Source organism: Phocoena phocoena, chromosome 9 (genome assembly GCF_963924675.1).
Source record: "Phocoena phocoena chromosome 9, mPhoPho1.1, whole genome shotgun sequence".
NCBI classification, from domain to species: Eukaryota; Metazoa; Chordata; class Mammalia; order Artiodactyla; family Phocoenidae; genus Phocoena; species Phocoena phocoena.
The window spans coordinates 94,216,640-94,243,203 of record NC_089227.1 but is presented as its reverse complement, the minus strand read 5'-3'; the positions used below and the strand labels follow the sequence as shown (position 1 = coordinate 94,243,203).

At 55.1% G+C, this 26,564-nt stretch overlaps 2 protein-coding genes across 2 annotated transcripts; one reads left to right on the top strand and one right to left on the bottom strand.

Annotated features, from left to right (window-relative positions):
- On the top strand, window positions 1-13,781 carry TRPV6 (transient receptor potential cation channel subfamily V member 6). Its single transcript, XM_065883988.1, has 15 exons — window positions 1-313; window positions 7,505-7,602; window positions 7,761-7,883; window positions 8,240-8,377; window positions 8,665-8,763; window positions 8,914-9,089; window positions 9,576-9,722; window positions 9,834-10,046; window positions 10,336-10,422; window positions 10,524-10,600; window positions 10,847-11,012; window positions 11,373-11,439; window positions 11,794-12,062; window positions 13,099-13,205; window positions 13,512-13,781. The coding sequence occupies exons 1-15, from the start codon at window positions 186-188 to the stop codon at window positions 13,771-13,773; spliced, it is 2,157 nt and encodes a 718-aa protein (XP_065740060.1). The 5' UTR covers window positions 1-185; the 3' UTR covers window positions 13,774-13,781.
- A 666-nt stretch (window positions 13,782-14,447) lies between these two features.
- On the bottom strand, window positions 14,448-21,174 carry EPHB6 (EPH receptor B6). Its single transcript, XM_065883987.1, has 16 exons — window positions 21,075-21,174; window positions 20,722-20,786; window positions 19,762-20,515; window positions 18,958-19,113; window positions 18,248-18,586; window positions 18,029-18,153; window positions 17,682-17,844; window positions 17,342-17,456; window positions 17,051-17,103; window positions 16,755-16,874; window positions 16,393-16,640; window positions 15,970-16,143; window positions 15,360-15,509; window positions 14,942-15,147; window positions 14,663-14,818; window positions 14,448-14,556 (listed from the first exon to the last, which is right to left on the bottom strand). The coding sequence occupies exons 1-16, from the start codon at window positions 21,172-21,174 to the stop codon at window positions 14,448-14,450; spliced, it is 3,033 nt and encodes a 1,010-aa protein (XP_065740059.1).
- Window positions 21,175-26,564: the final 5,390 nt, after the last annotated feature.

Sequence of the window (26,564 nt, the reverse complement as noted above, 5' to 3'; positions counted from 1 at the left end):
GCTCCGCCAAGTGTAACAACCTCGGAGGCCTCTGTATCCGGCTGGTGCACCTGGGAGGCCCTAGACGGGACCTCTAGGGGAGAAGGCGGGCCGGCCCTAGGGGCTGCTGATGTGGCCCCAGGGCTGAGTCCAGGCGGGGGTCTGGCCTTGGCCCCAGGCCCCCGAAGGAGCCGGCCCTACACTCCATGGGGTTGCCGCTGCCCAGGGAGAAGGGGCACATTCTCTGCCTGTGGAGAAAGTTCCGTAGGTGGTTCCAGAGACAGGAGTCATGGGCTCAGAGGCGAGACGAGCAGAACCTGCTCCAGCAGAAGAGGTAAGCCTCAAAGGGATCCTCCTACACCCCCAGGCTTGCCCCTCCCCCATCCCTCTTCTCCCACCCCCACCCCCCCACCCCCATCCAGCCCCAAGCCCCTTTTGGCACCTCTGTCTGGGCAGACTTCCTCCAGGCCTGACTCCTTGGGAGCATTTGGTCTCAGGGGCCTTGGCCTGTGGGGCTAGCTCCCCAGGACGCCAGGTGGAAGGGGAGGGGGCTGGCATGGGTGACACAGGTGTTTGCTAGGTGTTGACACAGGTGTTTAAGATCCAATCAATTAGGGAAGCCTCTTGTGAGTACTTCCCGGAAGGCCAGGCACCTTGCTGGGCCTGGGAAGGATTATGGCATCATAGACCTGCAGCCTGGAGGTGCTTTATCTCTCTACCCCCTGCCCCTAGAACAGTCTCTCGGACAGAAACACATAGCACATATATGTACACATGTGGGAATGAATGAATGAATGGAGCAGAGAGGGAACTGCAGGCAGTAGTAACCACAAAAGAAGACAAAATTTGCTAATCATCATTCCTGTGCATTTATTGTGTCAGCCGCTGACCCAGGCCCTTCTCTGGGTCAGACTCTTGGGGCAGGTAGAGGGGGATTGGTATGGAGACAACAAAGCTGGGACCCAGCCCTGAAATTTATTACCCTCTGCTCGGGGAGAGGGGCATGGGTAAGGGCCCCAAATTCCAGATGTGCTCAGAACTCACTGTCAAATGCAGGTTGAGGAATTTGAGAGGCTCTAGAGTTTGAGCCCGAAGCAAATCTCACTTGTCGCTTCCAGCCCCTGGAAACTGCCCTAAACTCATCTGATGGTCCTCCCCGTTGGGAACTGGAGAGGAGGGGCAGGGAGAAAGCTTGAGGCCATGCCAGTGTGTGGTTTCTTCTGCAGAGTCTCTGTGCTCTCCCCACCCGGGGGCTGTTGGCTAGAAGGAAGTCCTCCTCTTGGGACTTTCCTGGGCTCCTGAGAAGGCAGATATTATGTCTATTTAAAGGGGAAGGTGCGAGGTGTTTGTGTCTGGGGGTCTTTCTCCACCTCCAAGTGCAGGGGTCTGCCTGAGCCTGACGGGGAGGCTGGGGGCTATCTGGAGGCCCTGCGGTTTTCTTTCTTTTGCTCAAGGATTCGGGGTTGGAGATGTGCCCCTTTTTTGAGTTTCGGCTTCCCAGCTCTCACACCAGCTGCCACCTCTCTCCCCGGAGGCCTGGGAGAGTGGGGGCTGAGCACATGTTTGGCGGATGACATCTTGAGGCAACAGAATGGTATTGTTGTCGGGGAGACCGGGCCATCACCGGTTCCATTCATCCCTTGCCCACTCTCGGGACCTCGGGGCTTGGGGGAGCCCGGCGGGAGCCCAGAAAGGCCTGGGGGCTTGGAAGTGGTGGCAGAGGCTCCCTGTGTGCCTATGTGTAGCAAAGACAGAGTGAAGGACCCGGGCTGGAGCCCGCGGCTGCTTTCCTTGTCTTTTCTGCCCCTGTTCCTTAGGGACTTCTCGTGGGCTTTCCTCTGGCAGGCCTGGGCTAGGAAGGCCTGATGTCACCACTTGGAGGGATTCTCCCCGCTTCCTGATCTCCCCTGTCTGATTCCACAGTTTTTTGACGCCCCCTCTTCCCGGACACCAGGATCCTGGGATATTGATTCCCCTCTGGGTGGATACTGCCCAGAAGGACCTGAAAGTGCCGGGAAGGGGAGTGTCGAAGGCTGTGCCATCCGCCAGCTTAAGGGAAGATTTGTGGGCAGCTAGACACACGTGAGCTGACCATGTGAGTGAGGACAGCGTGACCAGGTGAGAAGGGCCTGTTACCATCCCCCCACCCCCTGGGAATGAGGCAGACCCAGAGTGAGCAGAGGGGGGCTCTGGGTGGGGTTGTGGGTGGAGCGTGGTCCAGCGAGAAGGGAGCCATTCAGGTCTCTCCAGGAATATGGGGAACCCAGCATCCCTCTTTCTCTGGTAGACTCTTCTTGGGTCTTCGTCGCCGCTCCCTCTGCTTAAATGGATATCGTTGGGATCCAGGTTGAACCGTCACTTTCTCTCATTTCTTCTGCATCGTCTCTCTCAGCTTTGCATCGTCTTATTTCCTGAGATGCAATGTACTAGACGTGGAGTGTAAAACTCTCAGCTAGGTTTGCAGAAATGAACATGACACATTCTCTGCTCTCAAGAAGCTCACGTTCTCGTGGGCAAACCTCTCTTTGGCTTCTTCATCCCATCGCCCAGAACCTGAGCTGGAGGGAGGTCGCCCCAAGTGGCCAGGGCACGCCTCCTCCCCACTCAGGGCTGCTCTTTGCTTCACCTGTGGTCACTGCACCAGCTGCTCTCCCAACTCACCCGCACCACCACCAGCAAAATTGGGAAGAGTCATAAAACTAGAAGAACCACATAATTGAGTGGTGAGAACCTGAGGCTAGGATCTCGGCCAAGCGTTCTGCCTTAAACTCTGTCTGATCTTCTGGCAAGGATTTGGCTTGGCTGCCTCGGTTTCCTTTGCGGAAAAATGAGAGAATGATTCAGACTGTGTCACGGGGCTGTAAAGAACAAACGTGATAGTAAGTGAGATGCTGCTTTGGAAGCTAAAAAGCACATTTAACCCATGGGACTGTTGTGATTAAAAAGGACATAAGGGGGCTTCCCTGGTGGCGCAGTGGTTGAGAGTCCGCCTGCCGATGCAGGGGACGGGGGTTCGTGCCCCGGTCCGGGAAGATCCCACATGCCGTGGAGCAGCTGGGCCCATGAGCCATGGCCGCCGAGCCTGCACGTCCGGAGCCTGTGCTCCGCAGCGGGAGAGACCACAACAGTGAGAGGCCCGCGTACCGCCAAAAAAAAAAAAAAAGACATAAGGAAAGTCAAAAGGCAAGTCCCAGTGACGGCAGGAGTTAGAGGGGTTGTGAGCTTCCGCCTATCAGAGCTGGATCCACCCAGGGAACCAGAGTCAGGGCTTCTAGATGGTGTGGCCCTCCCCTGCCCAGCTGGCAAGCTTCTCCAGGAGGGGCTGGTGGAGAAACCAGTGGGACCCACACATGTGGCTCCCGTGCCCCCCGTACCTGCTCTGACCCCTCTTCGGATCCTGATTAACACAGAGAATAGGGACAGAGAAATGGCCATCGGGAGTCCCAGCGCTGCCTCTGACTTGTTTGGACAGATCACCTCGGGACTTCAGGCTTCTTTCTCCATCGATTACATGAACAGATTAGACTAGGTTTCTAGGGACTTTCTAGCTCTAAAATGCAGATTTGAATTCTTCTCTAGACACTCTTGATCCTGCCTTGTTTCCCAGCAACCAAATACAAAACTTCATTCGTGCCTACAGCACCCACGTGTGCAGGTCCACATGTGAGTGCACGCACAGACGTGTACGTATCCACAAGAATGGAGGCAGAGAGGACTGGCTGAGGGGATGGAGAGAAAAGGCGAGTGACAGATCCTTGGGGCCCAGAGGGGGCCCAGAGGGAGCCCCGAGGGAAGATCAATGATTTATTTACTCTATAGAAAGTGTGCTAGGTTTTATGCCAGAAATCCTATAGTAGCATTTCTACCAGTCCATTACTGAACCATACCGTTCAATTTTATAATTGTCAAACAAAATAAGACATTCTGAATTCCAGAAACACCTTTCATATCGTTATAGTTTCGGATCTGCTCTCTAATTTCTTTTATTAAGTCTTTTATTAAATACTTAATCAGTGGGTGCTTGAAAGGCTTCACCTTTTGTTTCTTAGTTGAGTAATGATTTAAAAGAAAACACACAGAGGGAATTTCTTACTCTACTTAATGTGAAAAATACTTTCCTAAAAAGATTATGAATAATTATACCTCAAGGTCAGGGTTTCGCTACCTTGGCACTTTTGACGTGTTGGGCAGATGATTCTCTGTTACGGGAGGCTGCCTTGTGTAAGAATCTTAGCAGCATCCCTGCCCTCCGCCCGCTAGATGCCAGTAGCACCCCTTCCTGCAGTCATGACAACCAGAAATGCCTCCAGACATTGCCCAGTTCCTTGGGAGGCGGCAGGGGATCACCGCTGGTTAAGGACCACTGCTCTAAATCACTGTTTGTAAGTAAGAGATTCTGGTAGTAATGTTGAGCATTCTACTAAATAAAGTGAGACTCTCCCTGGGAGGGAGGGAGTATAAGTTAACCATTAAAATCAGAAGACATTTTGGCAATATCGTCTCTCCTTCCTGCCGTAGGGAGGTGTCTGGTGAAGATGTGTAGGTTTTGCTCCGGATCTAAACGTCTGTGCTGGGTTGCTTTGGAAGAAGCTAGTTTCCCAGGCACAAGAATCTTTGGATGCGTCCGCTCTTGTGCCTTTTTTATGGGGCACAAGGGTAGGCAGGTGGTTGGAGTGGGGCGGGATCTGCCTTATTGCCAAGAATGCGAGCAAGGGCTTTCTCTGCTGCCCCCTTGTGGCCCTGTGATGCTATTGCAAGTCATGCCTCTGCCTGCTTCCCTGGGAACCATTCAGACACGGCCCTCCGTTTTTGCTGGATTCTGGAGTTTGCCACCCAAAGGAGGCCAGGTCTCCATAAACCTGGTTGGGGTTCCCAGATAAAATACAAGACAGAGTTGAATTTGAATTTCAGATAAACAACAAATAAGTTGTTAGTATATGTATGGCCCACATATTGCATGAGACATACTGATATTAAAAACTTATTTTCTGTGTATCTAAAATTCAACTCTAACCGAGCATCCTCGTGTTTTTACTTGGTAAATCTGGCAAGCCCCATTCGAACAATATCTCCCTGCCCTTCCCAGGCCAGTAGGGCAGTCAGCAGAGGCCAGAAACAGAACATGTATGGACTGGAGGTTTGTGAGAGACATTTATGGGCATCAGAGATGTGTCAGGACCAAGGGGGACATCTTTGGGGCTGCCACTGACTAGCCTCCTCCCTCACGTCTTAGGAAGCAGGGAGGAGACTCTGCACTTGGGTCAGAAGCCCCCTTGGACTTATTCCTAGCTTTGCCATTAACCTTCAGTCAAAATGGGGCACAAAACTAGAAGCTAATTGGAGGGGGGCAGAGAAAGTTTACAAAGATGAGAAAGTGGCTGACCTCTGACCTCAAGGGCCCCTAGTGTAGAGGAAGAGACAGATGCTAATCACAGAACACAGTGAAAATGCTAAAATGAAAGTAAGGCCAGAGGAGAGGGTGGAAAACTTCCTGCTGTGTGGTGTGTGTGTGTGTGTGTGTGTGTGTGTGTGTGTGTGTTGGGGAATACTGCTTACTTTACAGCATCTATAAAGGGGGGCTTTGGGCAAATTGTTGGGAAAGGTAGTCGTGATGGTAGCGCTGATGGGGGGTGGGGGGGTGGAAGGTGTAACGAACTTGTTTTGCAGCTGTGTGCGCATACCAAGCATACTATTTTTTACTTAGATTATACGTTTGCCTAAGGCTGGCTTAGGGGGCAGCCTGATGGAGATAATAAGGAAGGACAGTAAAGCCAAACCACCTTCTGGCATTGCTACAGTTCACTCCTTCTACAGATAGTGGCAATGAGTGTCTGCCATACGCTGGGCATATTCCCAGGCATGGCGAGCACAGAACAGGGTGATTAGGGCAGGGTGGGGGATTAGAGTCCAGGTGGAAGGAGAGTTGAGTTATAGCACAGGAATGGGGAGGATGGTGTGCCCTGGGGTGGTGAGGCTGAAATGCTGGGTGGAGGGCCAATGAGAGGAAGAGAGCATGGAAAAGGAGTTGCACAAAGGCTGTAGAGGATTTCTGAGTTTCTTCTCCTGGATGTTTAAGGAGCCATCAGACTTTTGTGAACTGTGGTTGCATCTGCCGTTTAGAGAGAGCATCTTGGTGGCATCCCGAAGAATGGATTGGGGAAAACAGCGGTGTAGGGAAAGAGGATATTTTGCTAATCCTGGCCTAGAGAATGAGGACGTGCATCAGCAGGAATGAGAGGGCAGGGACTGAACGGAGAGGGATGTTGAATTGGCAGGTGGCTGCCTGCGTGGCCTGACGCGGGGAGCTGGGGCCAGCATTCAGGGAGATGGACGTGTTGTGCTCTTTCCTCCTCTCCTGAGCACCCACTCACCCCCAGCTCGTGGAGTCGATTTCCTGCTACTATGGGTTCTTTGGTGTATGAGCTCCTGTTCACATAACTGGCCATCTGTGGGTAAATAGCGTTATTTCATTCACTCCCGTAGAAAGTGGGCCAGGAGAGAAAATTAAATAAAAGGGACCCTGTGTGTCTTAGTTTGGCTAAGTTTTGATATTACAAAAGGTTTTTATAAAACCTTTTATAAAATAAAGGTTATTATAAAAGGTCTTTTAGTTCGTTGTAGGTGTAAGACTGGAAATTCAAAGAAGATGATTCTTTGCCTAAAACAAGTGAGAAGCAGATAGAAAGTAGGGAGAGACTGTAATGTGATGTAGGGGCCAAAAGGAAAAAAAGGACCCACGGTTGCTTTTCGATTGACCCCCAGATATGCTGTTGTAGGAAGGAAAGTGCCAGAATCAAAGGGCTTTGCCGAGGTCTAAAAAGGCGAGCATCCAGTGGTTGAGAGTCCGCCTGCCGATGCAGGGGACGCGGGTTCGTGCCGCGGTCCGGGAAGATCCCTCATGCCGCGGAGCTGCTGGGCCCGTGAGCCATGGCCGCTGAGCCTGCGCGTCCGGAGCCTGTGCTCCGCAGCGGGAGAGGCCACAACAGTGAGAGGCCCGCGTACCGCAAAAAAAAAAAAAAAAAAGAGAGAAAAAAAAAAGCGAGCATCACACAACAGGAGGAAGATCTGCCGGCGTCTACGTGTCAGCCTCCTCCGCAAATATGAGGAAGGAATTCCTTGTACCCTTAGTCCATGAAAACAAAGCTTATCTTGGAGAGTAATCTCAAGGCTTTGAGTGAGGCTCAAACAGGGTTCCTCCAGAGGTCAATAGGTCAGGAGGTGAATGAGTATTTTAACTGAAACTCCTCCCTCTAGAAGCCAGGTACACGGATCACACACGCACACCCCGTGGTCACAGCACCCAGGGGAAAGGAAAGCAGTTCCTGACATTCTCCCACGCAAGCTAAAGGGGGAAAAGTTGCTTTGGGTTAAGTAACGGGTCAGAGAAAGAGAGATCAGGCAGCGCTTCCCACCCCCCCCCCCACCAACGGCCCCACCTCTCTGGATGAGGACCCTTGGAATTCGTTGCCACCGAGGGGTATGACAGACCTGGCTCCACAAGCGGACCTGCTCCCCTCCCTTGTAGGATCTGGGAGTCTCCTCTTCTCACAGCTGCCAAAGAGAACGATATCCAGGCTCTCGTCAAGCTGCTCAGATATGAAGCCTGCGATGTCCACCAGAAAGGTACGCGCCTCTCCCCCCGGGTCAGCCCTGTGCACGCGCTCACCCTCCACCAGCCTCCTGCCAGTACAGCCCCGGGACCTTCTGCCGTGGGCCCCCAAGTCTCTCCAGTCCCCATTCCCCTGCTCCAGCAAAGCCATGTGACTTTCTGTCAACGTCAGGAGCCCTGGGGGAGACAGCGCTGCACGTGGCGGCCCTCTATGACCACCTGGAGGCCGCCATCGTGCTGATGGAGGCCGCCCCGGAGCTGGTCGACGAGCCCATTACCTCTGAGCTGTATGAAGGTGAGAAGCCAAGGGGCTCAGGACGGAGGGAGAAGCGACCAGCTCACTGTTTCAGGGCAGTCCTGGTGGTGGATAATTTGGGGAAACCAAGAGGGAACATGAGCCCCCCTCCTCTTTACCCGCCTCTTCATGTCCCTTCTTCCTCAGAATCCTTAGTGCGGCTCACTCGAGCGCCACGCCCCGAGATGGAAAGGCCTAGAGTGGGAAGAGGCGGGCAGCAGCTGGATCCCCTGGGAACCCCCACCCCATCCTCCCCGCGAAAGGCTGCCCTGGTGAAGAGGACCCTGTGGAGATATGGGAGGGACCCCCTGCAGGATCCTGGAGACACACCCCATGACGAGAGCTCTCTTGTCCAGGTCAGACGGCACTGCACATGGCCATCATGAACCAGAACGTGAACTTGGTGAAAGCCCTGCTCGCCCACGGGGCCAGCGTCTCTGCAAGGGCGGTAGGCTCAGCCTTCTGCCTCAGTCCCCACAACCTCCTCTACTTTGGTGAGAGCCAGGGCCAGGGCTGGGAGGGTGGGGAGGGGGCCGAGAGCAAAGGGAGGGCAGGCTGTGGAGGCTCCATGCCGGGGGAAGCTGGGAGGGGTCCGCCCTCCTCAGGCTGAAGGCCAGAGCCAGCCCCCGACGCAGGGCCCCCTGCACCGTCCCCGCCTCTGGTTCCGCTGACAAGCGTCCCCAGGCCCAGAGCTGAGACGTGGGGAGGGAGAGGCAGTCCCCTGGAGAGACTGCCCATCCCAGCCTGCACCCTCAAGCCACGGGGCCCTCTGCACCCCCAGGGGAGCACCCTTTGTCCTTTGCGGCCTGCATGGGCAGCGAGGAGACCGTGAGGCTGCTCATTGAGCACGGCGCTGACATCCGGGCCCAGGACTCCCTGGGTGAGAGCCGGGCTGGAGGGGGAGCTGGGTTGCAGAGGAGGGGCCGGGACAGCCCTCAGGTCCACCCGGGCGCGGGGGGGGGGGGCTGTCATGGGGAGCATCAGGGACTCTAGTCCCGGTGGCCACGTGACAGCCCGTGTCCTCCCCCAGGAAACACAGTGTTGCACATCCTCGTCCTCCAGCCCAGCAAAACCTTTGCCTGCCAGATGTACAGCCTGCTGCTGTCCTACGACAGGCGCGGGGACCACCTGCAGTCCCTGGACCTTGTGCCCAACCACCAGGGCCTCACCCCCTTCAAGCTGGCTGGAGTGGAGGGCAACACCACGGTGAGGGACCTGCCCCCAGTCCCCCCGTGTCTTTCTCCTGACCTTCATCTTACGTTTCTGGCCCTTTGAGGAAACAGATGTCACCAGTTATCCCCGATGCTGAGGTCCCGTTTTCAGCTTGAGTTGGAATTTCTTCCGCAGCCCCTGTCTCTCTTTCTTGCCCACTTTCTCTCCCCTGAGTTGTTGGGGACTTACAGGGTCTAGATCCCACCCTGGAGTGGTCTGAAATGCCCACGTCCTCTTGTCCTTCCAGCCCACAAGCAGCAGCCCTGCATCCTCTCACCTCTTGTTTCCAAGCTCTAGAGGGAGTTACAGGGGAAGAGGATGAACTTGGAGGCTGGCATGAAGATGGGTTCTTTTGCCCGCAAGGCTGTGGTCTTTGAGTAAACAGTGAGCACCCTTTCAGGGGTGCTGTGCTCTGGGCAAGCTCCCCAGCCGCACCCTGTGACAGTCCCCTTTGCTTTGCTCCTGCACCCCCAACCTTAGATGTTCCGGCACCTGATGCAGAAGCGGAAGCACATCCAGTGGACGTGCGGGCCGCTGACCTCCACTCTCTACGACCTCACGGAGATCGACTCCTCAGGGGAGGAGCAGTCCCTGCTGGAGCTTATCGTCACCTCCAAGAAGCGGGAGGTGCGGGGTACGGGGAGGGGGGAGGAGGGGGTGTGGTCTTCAGGGTAGGGAGCAGCGGGGGAGGGGAGTCAGGGTCTCCGAGCTGCTTGCTCTCCTCTTGTTCTGCTGCAGGCTCGCCAGATCCTGGACCAGACGCCAGTGAAGGAGCTGGTGAACCTCAAGTGGAAGAGATACGGGTGGCCATACTTCTGTGTGCTGGCTGCCATATACCTGCTGTACCTGGTCTGCTTTACCACGTGCTGTGTCTACCGCCCCCTCAATCCCAGGACCCACAACCAAACTGACCCCCGGGACAATACCGTCCTACAGCAGAAGCTACTTCAGGTGACACCCTAGGAGCAGCAGAGCTTCAGGCGGGATCCAGCTCTCTGCCCTTTCTTCCACGTGAATCACGTTCCCGTCTTACCACCCACGTTTCTCCCTCGCTTAAGTCTCAAATTCAAAATACATGCACACAGAAACATACCGATGCTCTAAGAGCAGAGTTGGAGAGCGCCAACCTTAACAGGTTAAAAAGAATCTGACTGGTTTGTGACCCTAGACAAGGGCGCTGACTTGTACCCAGGGGCAGGCTGGGAAGCCCCGAGTCCTCTGACCACGTCTCTCCCCTCAGGCGGCCTATGTGACCCCCGAGGATCACCTCCGACTGGTGGGGGAGCTGGTGTCCGTCTTCGGAGCTGTGATCATTCTGCTCATAGAGGTGTGTTGTGGTCGGGATCCGGGGGTGAGGCTGTCTGCCGCGGGGATCCAGCCCGAGCCTCAGTCTCCAAGGGCCTTTGTGTCTTCCTGGCCTCTCTCCAGATTCCAGACATCTTCCGCGTGGGGGTCACTCGCTTCTTTGGACAGACCATCCTTGGAGGACCGTTCCACGTGCTCTTGTGAGCCTCCTTCCTCTCACCCCCGTCCCTTTCCTCACCAAGGCTGTAGTTTTACTCCCTGGATCCCTAACCTCTGGAGAACGCCAGTTCCAGAGGCTCCTCTCTGATGTGTGTGTGACCCTGTGTATCGAGCTTACAGAGGTTGAACCTGAGTGTGTGGGCACCATTTCCATCACCCCCTTGCTCTTGGACCCCCAGGGTCATCCCAGTCTCGCTCTTACCACCCCCTCTCTGCTCTCCCCGCAGCATCACCTATGCCTGCATGGTGCTGGTGACCATGGTGATGAGGCTCACCAACACCAACGGGGAGGTGGTACCCATGTCCTTCGCCCTGGTGCTGGGCTGGTGCAACGTCATGTACTTTGCCCGAGGATTCCAGATGCTGGGCCCCTTCACCGTCATGATCCAGAAGGTCCGTGCTGCCTCCCGAGCTTTCTAGATAAAGGTCCTAGAGCAGGGGCTGCAAACATTTCTGTAAAGGGTCAGATAACAGAGGTCTCAGGCTCGGAGAGCCACATATAGTCTGTTTGATTTTCTTCTCTTTTTCTCTTCCTCCTTTAAAATTTTTTTCAATCCTTTAAACATGTAAAATTCTTGTTCAAGGGCCAACCGAAACTGACCAAGTAGATTTGGCCAGTAGGCCAGTTTGCCAACCCTATGGGGGAGGGGTGGAGCTGTTAGACGTCTCAGGGTTAGACCTCTTAGAGCTGGAAGAGGCATCTGCTCAAGGGATTGATGTGCAGCTGTCCTCCCTTCCCTCCCCTCCGTCTAGATGATTTTTGGCGATCTGATGAGATTCTGCTGGCTGATGGCCGTGGTCATCCTGGGCTTTGCCTCAGGTACATCGTCTCAGATGGGGGCCCTGGGCTGGAGGAAACTGGATAGCACAGAATACCTCTGGATAAACTTGGTGGGGGGCGGGGCGGGGGGGAGGTGGGAAGGCAGGCAGAGGTAAGAGGAGGCCATAGGATCTAAGGATGGGCTGTCCCTCGGGAGTGTTAGGGGGCGGTGGCTCTCGGGATCAGGAGGGTGAGCCATATGGAAACTAAGGGAATGAAAGAACGCAAAGTGCAGAGTGAGGCAGGGCTGGGATGGTGGTGGTGGAGAGGAAGGGGAAAACAGCACTGAAATGGGTAGCAAAGAGCTGGCTATGGTTTATTCACACGTAACTCTCACCCCCTGGGGTGGAGCAGCCTTCTTTATCATCTTCCAGACAGAGGACCCTAACGAGCTGGGCCATTTCTACAGTTACCCCATGGCGCTGTTCAGTACCTTTGAGCTGTTCCTCACCATCATTGATGGCCCTGCCAACTACACCGTGGATCTGCCCTTCATGTACAGCGTCACCTATGCCGCCTTCGCCATCATTGCCGCTCTTCTCATGCTCAACCTCCTCATCGCTATGATGGGGGACACTCACTGGCGCGTGGCCCACGAGCAGGACGAGCTCTGGAGGGCCCAGGTGAGCGCCCCCTGGTGGCTGGGAGGGTTAGTGCAAGTCATTCCCTTCCTGCCGAGGACGGGGCGGGGCCAAACTCAGAGGCCGGATATTTTGACCCCCAACATAGGTTTGGACGGTTAGTGCACAGTACAGATTATGCAAAGTGCACAGAACTGGATTTGCAATACGACTGAGCAATACTGGAATAGCTGAAAAGAATTCCTCAGTTTTCTCAAAAAGTCAAATCTGTCTTTTCTAGACTCATCAACAAGAAATGACGCTTAGTAGTGGCTACTACAGCATTCAGGAAATTTTGTTACTGAATAAAAAAGCTGGAGTATCACATCTTTCTGGCAATAGTTAAGTCTTCAAAATCTGACCCAGAAAAATTGGACCTGTTAAAAGTAATGCCACACAAACTCCCTATATAGCAGAAACTATCTCCAGTCAGGTAATTGTGATGGGGACAAAAGAACGAATTGGATCAAATCATTTAAAAATACAAAATAATTTATCTCAACAAAAGTAATTTCAGCAAAATAAATGGAAATCCCTCAAATCGGATGGCATCTAACTGTGTTGTGTAGAAAATGGAGTTAAAAAAAACCATAAGCTGGCTAAACAGGGTTTGCTGATGAAAATATTTTTTTCCATGCGAATGTACCAATATGAGATTTCTCTGCGGGATGTTTGTGTTTCTAAGTGGCCTCTACATCTGTAGGGTCAAAATATTCTGTAGCCCTGCGGACCCTTTCTCTTTGCTCTGCCCTCCTTCCTGTCTCCTTGGAGCAAGGTCTCCCCACCTGCTGCAGGGCCAGCCTGGCCCGGATGTCAGGTCACGGGTGAAGTGCTGTAGGGCTCAAGGCCCATCCACTCTCTCCCGCAGAAGAGAGCTGACAAAGCTGACGCTGCCATCCCCACCTCAGGGGTGTTGTCACCTCTGGGAAGCCATGAGTTTCCCAGATGTTGCACAACTGTTGTCCCTCTGCCTGGCATCCTCTCCTCTCCTGGTCTGCACCCAGCCTCTGATTTCATCCTCTTCTGTCCCCACACGCAGGTCGTGGCCACCACAGTGATGCTGGAAAAGAAGCTGCCTCGCTGCCTGTGGCCTCGCTCCGGGATCTGCGGGCGCAAGTTCGGGCTGGGGGACCGTTGGTTCCTGCGGTGAGTGACAGCGGGGGCTGGCGTCCCTCTGCTCACCCTCCTGCCCCCAGCGGCCCTGTGCAGGCCTGTGTGCTCCCTAGGCTTCAGGCCTCGCTGGGAGAAAGGGGCCTGCTAGGTTCCTGGGCCCTGAAAGCATCCCCAGAGCTGCTGGACTCGACTCTGTGCTGCCACCCAAGGCCTGGCACCCCCTGTGCCCACTCGGGCTGCAGACAAGGGAAAAGGGCACGAGCAGTAGGGTTGGGCGGAGCCAGGAGACAAGGGCCGGTCCAAGGTCAGCCTCTCCAACTCTTCCTTCCCCGCCACCAGGGTGGAAGACAGACAGGATCTCAACCGGCAGCGCGTCCGGCGCTACGCGCAGACCTTCTGCAACCCAGGCCCCGAAGATGACATGGAAGGACGGGAGCTGGGCGGCCCCCACCTGTCCCTTCCTGCCCCCTCGGTGTCTCGAAGTACTTCCCGCAGCAGCATGAACTGGGAGAGGCTGCGGGAAGCAACCCGGAGGAGAGAGGGGAGGGGGACGATGACCATGGCTCTGGAGGACGGGCAGTGTTGGGAGTACCAGATCTGAGTGTCTCCGCCCACACTGGTGCCCTGCAGCATCAAGAAGCAAAGCCTAGACCTCTCATCTGCCAGGTCCAGGGGGTAGAACACAATAAAGGGAAACCAAGGAGCAGGCCCACGCCTCATCGTAAGCACAGGGCCCAGCGCGAATAAGGACCCAACTTCACCCACCCTGGCGGCTGCACTGTCTGAGCCAAGCACTTTAAAGAAAGGCTTGCTGCCTCGGGCACTGTTCTCCACCCCGTGTCACAGCTGCAGACAGGGGAGGAGGCTGAGGAAAGGTGTAATGAGGGGATGGCTACCGCCTGGCGGGCGGCTACCTGGGCGCCTGGCTACCGCCTCCTACCTTCCAATAAAGTCCTTCCTGCTGTCCTTGTGCACCCTCCCCTGCGGTGTGGTCTTCCTCTCTGCTCCAAGGCCTTCCCACCCCTTCCCCGCAGACCGAGGCCTCACCACACCTCCAACTTGCAAAATCCCTTCTTTCCCTTTAATGTGGGGGAGGGCGGTGGAGGGGCAGAGGACCAGGGAGTGAGGCATCCCCAGGCTCGGGTTTAGCGTGGCTGGCGGGCGCTTCTCACGGTGGCCAAGGTGGAGACGGGCTCACATCTCCCATGTCCTCCTTGGACCTGCGTCCAGGACTGGGTCACGGGCAGTGTCAGTTCACAGCTCTCTGCCCGGGGCTCAGACCTCCACAGAGCCCGGCGGCCTCAGGTGCTGCTTCAGGAGCTGGATGTGGTGTAGCAGCTTCTTCTGGTGGCCGGCCAGGGTGATGCCCAGGGTTGGCAGGTCTCTGGTGGGGAAGAAGTGGATTAAATCGGGGCCAGTGTCTCCGAGATCCCAGGCGCCGACCCCCGCCCTGGGGCCTGGGCTCCCCTCCCCCACCTCTCCCTGCTTACTCCAGGCGGAGCTGAGCCACGTCACTGAAGGTGTGGAGGCCAGACTGGGAGAAGCTGTCCTGGTAGCACTCCAGGCCGATGGCCGAGAGCCAGGCCTGGGGGGAGTCCAGAGAGGGAAAGTCCAGGGCCACAGGGTTCAGAAGGGCCTGGGAAGGTCTGAGGGGGAGCGGCAGGCAGGTCAATGTCCCCTCTTCACCCTAGGCCCCTTCGCCTCAGTTTTCTTTTTGGTTTGCCTCATCCCTCCCTGGCTTTCCCACGCTTTAGTCCCAAGCTCCGGACCTGTCGCTGGGGCTCCCGCCGGAGTGCTCTGCTCCCTGCAGAGTGTCCGGCTTGCGGATCATCTTGTCAAACGCAGCCACCAGCTGGTCAAAGTGAGGTCGCTGGGTACGATCCTTCTGCCAAGTGTCCAACATAAGCAGGTGCAGTCCAGGCGGACAGCCTGGAGGCGGGGGCAGCCGGAACTCCTGCTCTATCGCATTTAGTACCTGGGGGTTAGAGGAAGCACAGGGTGCTTGGAGGCTATTGCTAGTGGAAAGGAATGTATTTATTGTCAGGTAACCATGAGGTTGGAAAGGAACTTAAAAGATATAGAAAATGAGAGCCACGAATGGAGGGCTTCGAATGTGTGAGTCTGTGAAGGCTGGTGGGCTGGAGGAATAGCGGTGGGGAATCGGCAGTGTCTAGGTCAAGAGCTCACCTCCTGGTCACGCATGTCCCAGTAGGGCCGTTCTCCGTAACTCATCACTTCCCACATCACTATCCCGAAGCTCCAGACGTCACTGGATGTTGTATGTTTCCCGTGTGCAATGACCTCTGGGGCTGCCCAGCGAAGCATACAACTTGGGCCCTGAGGGGTGGGGTTGAAAGTAACAACAGCAATAATCAGAGCAGTGATCCTAGCTATTGATCAACTACTACGTGCTCAGATATGCGTCAAGGGTTTCACATCAAGCCTCTCGTTTAATCCCATAAGGACCCTGTAGCATAGCTGCCATTATCTCCATTTTGCAGATGCAAAGGCTGTGCGAAGTCACAGAGCTGGAGGGTGGCGTGTTCACGACTGGTACCCAGCGGCTCTGACACTAGTCAGCATGAGGGAAGGGCAGGAAGGAGGTGGTTCTAGGACTCCCACCCTCCCAGTCCCCTTTCGTCCCCAGTGTCCTCAGTCCCTGAAATCCCTCCATCCCACAGGTGAGCTCTGCCCCTTCAGACACTAAGATACACCACCTGAGGCATCCACCGCCCCAGTTCCAGCTCAACCTCCGGCGCCCCCTGAGGGATGCGGGGCCCCAAGGCTGTGCTCTCACCTGAGGACTGTGGCCAAGACGAGCCACTTTGCACACTAGGTGGCTGTTCACCAGCACACTGTGGGCAGAGAGCGCACGGTGGACGAAGGCGAAGCTGGACAGGTAGTGCATGGCGGCGGCCACGCCCCGCTGCATGGCCACCAGCTGCAGGCTGCTGAACTGGCCCTCCCGCTGCTGTGGGATGGGGGGGGCAGAGGTCAGCCGAGGGGTGGGGGACCTCGGCACATCACGCACAGACACTGGCACCAGAAGGCAAAGGGACCTGGGGATCAGCGAACGGTCTGGGAATGAAGGACGGAGACCCTGGAGGTGGGGCAGCAGGGGAGTGAACGCGTAGACACGGCTCTGCCTCCCGGACAGTTGAGAACTGCCCACCTTCCCGGCCCGAGCCGCCCCCCACACCTTGCCGCCAGCCTGACTGACCCTCAGGAAGCTGTCCAGGGGGCCCAGCTCCATGAGCTCCGTCACCACCATGAGGGGCCGGCTCTTGGTGACCACGCCCTCCAGCCGCAGGACGTTGGGGTGCTGAAACTGGCCCAGCACTGCGGCCTGGCCTAGAAAGGCCATCTGCAGGCTCTCGGCGCCTCCGCTCCACAGGGCCTGGATGGCCACGGCCTGCTCCCGCCGTCCCCGGGGCTGCAGGCGGCCCCGGCGCACCTCCCCGAAGGAGCCTGGGAGAGCAGGTGTAGGCTGGGGGGGTCTCCAGGAAGGACTCAGTGTCCTGCCCTGTTTAGGAGGGACGCTGCTGGGACCCCTTCCGTATCCTCCCTCTGCCTCTGCCATACCTGCTCCGATGACCTCCTCGATCTTCATGTACGTGGGATCGACCTCCCGAGCGAATTCTCGGATGGCCTGGCAGGGGTCCTCGTAGGTGGAGGGATCGACGTAGTACTTCACCCCGAGCCCTGCAGGCACACGGGGTCCGTTATGAGGAGGTGTGCAGGCGGGCGGCCCACGCACCCCAGGCACGCTCTCTCACTGCCGAAGACGGTGCCCAGGAGCTGCCCTCAACCCTGGGGGGCCCAGCCTTGCCTGGTGCCCTCCCGGCCCCCATCCCATCCCGTCCCAGCCACACCCACACCTGGGCTGCTGTACTGCTGCAGCTGCTCCACGTAGCCAGTTCCACGCCGCTTCCTGGGGGACAAACCAGAGTCCTGTGATCACACTCCCTCTCCCACTTCCTCCCCAGTCTGCCCACGAAGGCCAAGGTCCTGCCAGGGATCAGTGGCTCGAAGGAGCCGGGCCCAAGGGCGGGGGCTGGGTGGTGGCGGAGGACACTCGTGGGCGCTTGTGCAGGGAACCTCGGGGCCATCAGGGCTTGGGACCGAGCTTTGGAGAGTATGGTGCTGGGTCATGGCGGGGAGAGACTCACCTCTGGAAGACGAGAGCCAGCACGGTGATGGCCGCCAGCAGAAGGAAGGCCAGTGCCCCCAGGATGGACCCAACCACCAAGGATAGTCTCTCAGGAAGCTGGGCGGACAGCTCACCTGGAGAACCAGCCACCCAGAGTCACAGGTGTGGAAGAGCTCACACACCGCCCCGCAAGCACCCACTTCCCCACACCCCGTCCCCCCACAGCCCCGAAGGTCGGTGGGCAGCCACTCTCCCGGCCTGGAGGGTTTGGGGTGAAGGTTCAAGGCCTGGATGGTTCCTGGACCCCTCCTCACTATGCCTTGGGCCGCCCCCGCCCCGTCCAGGCCTCCTCCTCTCACCTTGAGGCAGCGTCTGGAAGTAGACCTTGCCCCCGTACGGGCCGTGGCCTGCGGCCGTCCGTGCCCGCACCTGGAAGCCATAGATGTGGCCGGGGCTCAGCTGGGTCACGGTGGCCGTGTTGGTCTCGCTGGTCAGGGTGAAGGAGTGGGATTCATCTTCTGCCTGGGGGTGACAGCCGCTCACTCCCTGCCAGCTGTGGGGGCCCCTCGCCCCCTGCTCCTACCCACGCCCCTCACAGCCCCTGCGGCAGGGCTCCGAGGCGCCTCCCCTGTCTCCCCACCTCCAGCCCCGCTGCGGAGCACTTCCAGCTCCCACCCTCCCCGCCGGGCGCCCCTCTGCTCCCCACCTGGTCATAGTAGCGGAGCTGATAGTCCAGGATGTTCCCGTTGGTCTGGTCGGGCTGTGGCCAGGACACGGTGATGCTGCTGGAGGCCCGGCTCACCTGGTGCACAGCAGGGACTGCGGAGGGAACTGGAGTGGGGGGTTAGTGGCGGCCTCCAGGGTCGGGAGAGCGGGAGAGCGTTCTAAGGAGGTGACTGGCAGCTTAGGGGAGAGCGAGGCTCACCTGCGTGGCTGGTGCTGACATTGATGGCTGCAGCCTGGGGAGGGTCGGGGCTGAGCTCCGACACCCCATTGACGGCCTGCACCTCCAAGATGTAGGGCACGTGTGCCCGGAGCCCCCCAACAAGCACGCGGCTCTCAGTCAGGCCCCTCTGGCGGGGGTCGAAATGCACCTCATCCCTGCAGCGGCGACAAGCGCCCTTGCCGCCCGCTCCACACTCCTTGCACACGACGTTGAAGAGCAGGTCCCCGCGTCCCCCCAGCTCCTGAGGCAGGCGCCAGTGCAGCATCAGTGCAGAGCCCTGCACCTCAAACCACAGCTCCTGAGGGGCCGACGGGGGCGCTGGGGAGGGCGTGCGCAGGGCAGGGAAGGGTCCCGAAGACGGGAGTCGTGGGGCGGGGGTGATTGGGGAAGGAAGGAGGCAGGGGAGGGAGGACGGCCCGGAGGGAGGAGACAGAAAGCAGGGGAAAGCAGAGAAGGCAGATGGGGCGAGAGAGGAAGGAGGGGGGCGAGGTGGGGGAAGGAGGTGGGGAAGAAAAGCAAGGACACAGGAGAAAGAAGTCACTGCAAATGCAAACCAGCTGCCCCTTGTTGCCCTCCAGGCTCAACCCCAGCTGCCCCGTGTTGCCCTCCAGGCTCTCCCTCTCCTGGTCCCACTCCCATCCCACGCCCGTCCCTGGGGCCAGGGTCGGGGGAGGAGCGGGGGAACTCACCAGTGCAGGGGGCCTCTGGGGGGTCGGAGCTGGCCCGGTAGAAGCCCTCCAGGCAGGGGCACGCAGGGGCCGCAGGGTCAGGGGCGAGGCTGCGGGCAGGGCACGGTGAGCAGGGGGCATTCCCAGCCGAGGCCTTGTAGGACCCCCTGGGGCAGGCTGAGGGGCAGAGGAGGGTAGAGGCCTCAGGCCCCCCAGTCCATCCCCTCCTGAGCCCCCCACACCCGCACACAGCCATCCTCGCAGCCTTCCGAGATCTATCTCTTCGTCACCCTCTCTCCCCTCTTTCCCTCCCTCAGCCAGACATTACTTCTGCCTTTCTGCTGGCACAGAATTACACTTCCATTGACGGAAAAAGTGAGGTGTGGTAGGGGCTATAGCAGAGCAAGCACCAGATGTAGCCGCCTGGCTCGACTGCATATCCTCCCTCTGCATCAGGATCATTCTTTACAGCTGTATCCACGGCCTTCTACCTGCCTCCTGGTCACCTGGCCCTGGGGTGAACCACCCCCAGCTAGATGGCAAATGCGGACAAAGGACCCCATTCCAAGAGAGCCTGGGAGATTAAGTCCTTTCATCTCCATCCCTTCTTAGGCCTGCAGCCCTAGGATCCCCAGCAATCGCAGTGGAAGGTTCAGATGGGTTGCTGAGAGCAAGGTTGTGAGTTTTAGGAAATAAATCTGGAGAAAACAGGCGTCCTTTCCTAAGATAACTTATTCCTGAGCTTCTGGGGACAAAATGAAGTGTGGGCTCGTTCAGGAGAGGATCCCAAAGGTGGGGGGCAAGTGCAAGGGAGCGGGGTCTCACCTTGGCAGGCCTTGTCTCCGCGAGCAGGCTCGTGCCCGGGCTGGCAGCGGCAGCCCCCGACGGCTACCATCCACTTGCCCTCCCCGTTACAGTGCAGCCTGGGAGGGCTGCCTCCTGCCTGGGCCCCTCCTCCATCCTCCTCGGGCTCTGCGTGCGCCACACAGGTGCCCACGGCCGCCACCAGGGAGGCCCCCCCGGCCCCACTGGCCTGCGTCTCAGGAAAGGTGGCGAAGGCGCGGAGCACGGAGGGGCAGGCGTAGGAGAAGAGCCTGACCGCCACGAGGGCCAGGCAGGCCCCGGTGTCCTGGAAGGCCACGTAGAAGCCGCGCTGGGTCAAGGGCCCGAAGCTCCGCTCTTTGACGTTCAGCTGGAGCCCCGCCCGCTGCCCCGCCCCGCGCGGGCCCACCGCCCACGCTGAGGAGGCGGGGAAACTCTCATCCGCCGCGATCGTGTCCACCTTGGTCCAGCGTTTGAGGTGCCAGGAGGAGATGCTGTCGGAGTGGTCGGGCTCCTCGGCCTGGCGGTAGTAAAGCGTGAAGGTCTCCCGGCAGGTGCCCCCCACCACGCCCAGGCTGGAGCAGGCCCGCACGGAGAAGTGCAGCCGGATGTGCGCTCTCTGGGCCCCTCGCCGCTCCACAAAGTGTGTCTGCAGCCAGTTGTCCTGCCCGGGGCCGGGAGGGGCCCCGGCCACGTGGCATGCCTCGAAGGTCCGAGTCAGGCGTTGCTGGTCATCCAGAACACTCACTTCGTCCCACTGCAGGGAGGACCACAGAGGGCATTAGCTGCTCCAGGCTGGAAAGGTGCAGGGAGGCGGGGGCGTATCCCTCCAGGTGAAACTTAGCATTAATGACATGCAAAGCCCCTGAGGATACCGGGAAGTCCTGCTCCTCTGGCGGGCAGGCATCTTGTTAACATGATGGGGGGGGGGCGTTGGGTTCAGAATGAAAGTGTGACACTCACCCCACCTGGTGGGTAGGTGAGCCAGCCAATCTCAGATGTCTCTCCAGTGGTGTCCAGCAATACCTCTGCCCAGTGTTAAGAAGGGGCACGCAGTTAGCAGGCCTTCAGCCAGCAGGTCTCACCCCACCCCATTCCCATTAGGAAAAAGAGAACTGCCCGGTTCCTTGAACTCACTAAGGAGCACAGCTGTCTGTCGGGAGCCTTTCTCTGAAACCCTCCCCCTTCCCTTCCCCCTTCAGGTGTCTTCACCCTTTCCTGCCTTTTCTGAATCTTTCCCACTTCCCATCAGTGCTGGCTCTCCCCTGGCAGGTGTGGTGGGGGGGGGGGTTTCTCCCGTCTCCCCTCCCCCTTACCTTCCAGGGCCAGGACTGAGGATACCAGCACCAGGACCCACAGGCCACACACCATGCCCGCCACCCTGCTCCCTGACGGGGCAGCCCGCTCAGCAGCCATGAGGCATCTTCAGGGCTCCCACCATTGCTCTGGCCACCACCCTGCTCCCAGGTGGGGCTGCTGCTTCGTAAGACTGGGGTCTGCAGCCAAGCTGGCTTCCTAGGGAGACACAAAGGACCAGAGGAGGCCGGTGGGAGGGAATCGCATTGCTTCCGAGTTGGCCCTGGGTCTCCCCCTGTAGCTCGCAAAGTGCCCCAGCACCAAGCATGGGTGAGCGCCGGCAGGAGGCTGACTTTCTCCTGACCTGTGTCAAGTCCACCATCTTAAGAGGACCATGTGCCCGGTCACCCACTCCACCCCACAGGTGACCCATCTCTGAGCATCTGTTTCCCGTGGCCCTCCCCTTTAGAGCACCGGGTAGTTCTGGGCCAGTCTTACCCCTTTGCTTCTGGAAGGAGCTCTTCAATTTCTTTCTCTTCATGTACTCTCCTCCCTTCCTCCTACGGCCACCCTGCATAGAAAATCAGAAGATTCTTCTCATTAAAAGCAGGCGAGTTAGAAGCTACTCCTTCCCTGGGGACACACGGTTCCCCCTGCCCAACACCTCCCAACCCCCATGTCGGATACTCTATAGACATTTCAGAGAGGCAGTGAAGCGAGAGGGACTGAAGAAGGAGAGCTGAGGGGTATGATGGGAGGGAGGGTGTGAGAGCAGATGCAGAAAAGAACATAGGCGGAAAGATTCCATCTGATAAAGGAGCCAGGACAGGGAAAGGATAGAGCTATGTAGGTCTGGCATACCTACATTTTATGAACCAAGGTCCTCTCTCCACAAGGGGCACATTTTTCCTCTGGCTTTCGGAAAACTAAATGTATGCCTCATGTATATGAAAAGACGCTCCCTAGTTTGCTCACAGTGAAAGGGAGGCATGTTGAAACAACAGTGAAATGCCATTTTGTTCTACGAGATTAACAATGCCTGGGTGGGGAAGGTATGAGAAATAGGCTCTCTCGCATTCATTGCGCACACAGGCTCAAGTTGGTGTATCCTCTTAGAAGGACAGTTGGTGATGTCTATCTAGCAGCTTCACTTCTAAGAATCTGTCCTTCAGGTATCGTATACTTGGACCCTTTTGCACAGATGTTCAAACAAGAATATTTATTGCAGCATTGCTTGTAAGGGAAAAGACTGTAAAGTAACTGTTCAGCAATAGGAAGATGGTTAAAAAATGATGGCACAACCTTCAGAAGGAATAAGGGCTAGTGTTTATATACTGAGGAAAATAATTTCCAAGTGAAAGTACATGGGCCATTGCAGAGCCATATACAGTATGCTCCCGATTGATGGGTAACTTAAGAAGGACCTACATATACATATGTATGTCAGGATCTTTAAGAAAGGTAGACAAAACCTGGGAAGAAGGGGAGAGGGAGAGGATGGGGGCTGATGCAAGAGACACTTACATATCCCCTTAAATTTTTATATATTAAAAATCTTGCATACATATTATTTTTCAATGAAATCATTAAAATTTCATTCAAATCCATAAATAATAACTGGTTAATAAAATGAATCAAAATAGTGTTCGTGCTCTCAAAATGATTTCACGCTTTTATGTAAAACATTCCCGAGCCTTAAGAGGCCCAGTGCTGCGGCTCACGAGCACATACCCAGGAGCCCTGGCTGCCTCCAGGGTCGCGGTGAAGACGAGCAGGCTCGGACCTTTCTTGGCTGCTTGGTCTAAGGTTAGTGGTGAGCTACGTCTCTCCTTGTGACTGAGTCTCAAAAGTCTGTGAGTGGCATGGACAGTAGAGGTCATTTATTTCTGTTGAGAAGAAAACAACAGGCGTGTTTCTCAAAAGACACGAGTTTGAGAGTAAAAAAAAAAAAAGTCGATCGGAAGTTGGAACCTAAAAATTACACATTTCACACTGAAGCTGAAAAGACACCGTTTCTGCATCTGCAGGGGCAGACACGGATGTCTGCCAAGTAGCCACTGAAATTTACCTTTCATGCCTCTAGAACCCTATATGAGAAACAGAGAGTTCCATTTATAGCCTATGGAGGCAAGGAAGGAGCATTTGCCAAATCTTCACGTTGTATATCTTAAACTTACACGCTATTATATGTCAATTGTATCTCAGAAAAGCTGGGGGGGAAAGAAGCATTTCCATAGGGCAAACGATTCCTAAGAAACAGAGGTTCTTTGCAGATACTGTCCCAAATGCTACTAGAATCATTCACATATAAAATAAATGTTTCAAGAAGAACCGGGAGATGGTAAAGTAAAAAGCACTGTCCCATCGTCAACGGCTGCTTAAAGACTACCCTAAAGTAAGTCATGTTGTAGACGTACACCCCACCCCAACTCTCAGTGACTTAATTTGGAGGCATGCTTGACACACCAGAGCAGACCAGATTCTGTCTGAAGAAACTTATTTACAACCTTCGGTCTTCTGGATCCGAACCAAAAAGAGGTCCTTATCAAACAGCAGAAGTACACTTCTGGGTACTTGAAGGTCCTCAACCATTTCTCTGAGAAATGGTCACAGAGTCTTTAGAAAGGCTGTTATCAAGAACTGAAAATGCCAACAGAACGTCTTTAAACAATGAAGGCTATGACACCATTTGCCCAGCAGACGGTCTTTAAAATAGCCTCCGTTAGAACATGGATGGGTTCTGGAATCTGTACAAAGAAGAAACTATAAGTACCATGTCTTCTTAAACTTATAACTAGACAAATCATCATGAAGAAGGAATAATGAACACTTTGGAATATCCCAGTGAATTGTTTTTGAGAGACAGCAAAACATGAGAGAAAAGGATGCCCTGCAGATCATATCAGCTGTGCAGTATGGAACAGTCTAGAAGATGAATGGCCAAGCATTTGCTTTGAGGACCCACAATACGAGTAACACGGTGGCTTGTGGCTACAATAGGGTGTGTGCGCATAGCCTTAGTATGCATCTTGATGACAACATGAAGCTAGCCTCTCTCCGGAAGATCCAGAGAAGAGCAGAAGCGATGATAAAACACGCTAAGTCCATTCGGTTTCTGTTGTCAAGAGGAATCAGGAAGAATAAAGTGGAGACATCACATGTAGATTGCCACAAGTAATTTTTTGAAATTTTACAAAGAACAAAGACATTCATTAAAAAGAAATGGTTGAGGACCTTCAAGTACCCAGAAGTGTACTTTTGCTGTTTGATGAGGACCTCTTTTAGATCCGGATCCAGAAGACTGAAGGTTAAAAATAAGTTTCCTCAGAAAAAAACTGTTGCTGAGTGAGACTAGGAAGTTAGGTCAGTTCTTACGTATCAAACAAAGTAGATAAATCCAAGTCTTTTATTTTTTAATGTATAAAAAGAAACTGAGTGTACCTCTATGGTAAGGATAAAAATAAGGATAGAGGGAACCTTATTAAGACACAGAAGAAATTGCTGAGTTCCTGCCACTGCAGATTCTTTTGAAACAAGATTCAAAGGCGGAAATATAAGTGACAAGATCACGCAGCTCCCTCCCATGCCTAGAATACAAAACAAGCAGGACTCAGAACTTGATTTTCAAAGGTGCCTTCAACTGAGACTGAGGACGAGGACATCCTTCCGCATTTGGTCCAGGAGTGCGCCCTGGGAGCAGCCAATCACATCCCTGCTGCCACACAGACGGAGACAGGCCTCCGTAAGGCCAGGCCCCTCACCCTCCTCCCTGTGGCCTGCTTGAGATTCCTCTATCTCCTCCAGCTCATGAAAGGAATCGGTCACGGTTTAGAAATCCTCTAACCCTTGAAAAAGCAGAAAACTGATCTCCATCAGGAAAACATTCACATTTCAGATGTGTATTGGTTTTAAAAATATAAAACACCAGGAGCAGCAGAAATGTGGATGTAAAATGATAGCTCAGAAAATGAGACTGATGAGACACAAAGTTTCTTGTGATAAAAATTGCATTCTATGACCAGATTGTTTTTTTTCTCAGTTCCTCTTCTGGTTATACCATTTTATATCTTTTTGATACAGTAGGGACAGGAGAGCCACAAGCTTGCTACATTTCTTTAGTTTACAAAAACATGACAGTTTCATAGGCATCAGGATTGTATTTTGTTTTCACAAAATGGCAAAGATTAAAGATGTGTAGAATCTTAGCTTCTAAATCATAGCTTATGAGTTCTGTTATCTATAAAAGTGAAAGATTTAAAAATAAATGAGTAAATCTGTAAGAATTTAAGAAGTTTACTGCGCTCAAATTAAAATGCTAAATATGATAATTTATGAACAAGCCAAGCTGACTTAAATATAATTTATGCACCTCGATCCATAAAGCGAATTTTTAAAAATTAAATAATCTAAGCCCAGTGAGCTCGGAGGAAGGTATGGCAAAAGATATATTGGGCCAGTAAAATTGGTTACTGTAGGAGCATGGGGGAGCAGTTATTAACTGTCTCTTATACATACTTGAATTGTTTTTCTTGTTACAATGAGCATATCTTATTTTTATAATTAAAATCTCATAATTAGAAACTAGACAAAGAAAGGAAAATATTTATAAAACTTAGACTAGTATAGCATGTTTACAATTTATCCTCCCTGCCCTGTGCCCTCTAAGTTTCAAAACATCTAGAAATTTTCATCTGTAAGAAGAAAGCAGAAAGGGAGAGGCAGTAGGACCTGGCAATGAATGAGTGAAATAATGTCAACAATAAAAGCAAAATAACTTCTATCCCTGGATAGCCTTTAAGCTTATCTCCCAAGGAGTTCAAACTGTCCCACTGATTATGCCATGCTTTTCTTACAGGATGTCAAGCATCCTGTAAGCAAAGGCCTGCAACTTCAAAGAGAAAGAGGAGGACCGAGAGGGCTATACACTCGGAACGCACATGGGGCATCACCGCAAAGTGAGCCCCGACGGGGAAGCAGAGCAGCCTGCAAGGGCCAGCAGGGGGAGGGAAGGTCCCAAGGGCAGAGAGGCCAATGGTTTTAAGTGGCTGGTGTGTCTCACACCTGTTAGCTGCAGGGTCAGCGTGGGAGGGGTCAGCACCACAGGCCCTGTCGTCTGTCCTGTTCTGCAGCTGTTAAACGCCCAGGAAATTCCAGTATAATCCTTGCCCAGCTTAATGCTGCTGCCTCTACCCCTTAATCTCTACCTTGGTCTCCGCAGGTCTCTTTGAGATCTGGCCACCCGCCCTGAAAAGGATCCCAGAGGCCTTTAAGGAGGCATCCAGAGCAGACAGTGAGAGATAGCTTTCCTCTGGCGCTTCTAGCCCCTGCTGCCCTGGCTGGAGAAGCCAACGTGCAGATTGGCTAGGACACACTGGCCAGCACACTGTCCCAGCAGAGGACAGTGCTATGTCCCTGGAGGCCTCCAGCCCCGGAGAATGTCCCCCAGAGCACGCAGAGGCAGACAAATGTGCCTCCCACTCCCCGGCTGGCTGTGGAGCTGGGGGAGGCTT

Bases quoted from the DNA above. Each gene is read 5' to 3' on its own strand.
- EPHB6 (XM_065883987.1), bottom strand. From the start codon at position 21,174: ATGGCTGCTGAGCGGGCTGCCCCGTCAGGGAGCAGGGTGGCGGGCATG. The intron at 17,845-18,028 runs GTGGGGAGCAGA...TGTCACCCCCAG, and splicing joins AGCTCCGCTACTATGACCAG to GCAGAAGATGAATCCCACTC. The intron at 14,819-14,941 runs GTCCGGAGCTTG...GCTCCCCCTCAG, and splicing joins GGCGGGAGCCCCAGCGACAG to ACCTTCCCAGGCCCTTCTGA.
- TRPV6 (XM_065883988.1), top strand. From the start codon at position 186: ATGGGGTTGCCGCTGCCCAGGGAGAAGGGGCACATTCTCTGCCTGTGG. The intron at 314-7,504 runs GTAAGCCTCAAA...CCTCCCTTGTAG, and splicing joins AACCTGCTCCAGCAGAAGAG to GATCTGGGAGTCTCCTCTTC. The intron at 10,047-10,335 runs GTGACACCCTAG...CTCTCCCCTCAG, and splicing joins TACAGCAGAAGCTACTTCAG to GCGGCCTATGTGACCCCCGA.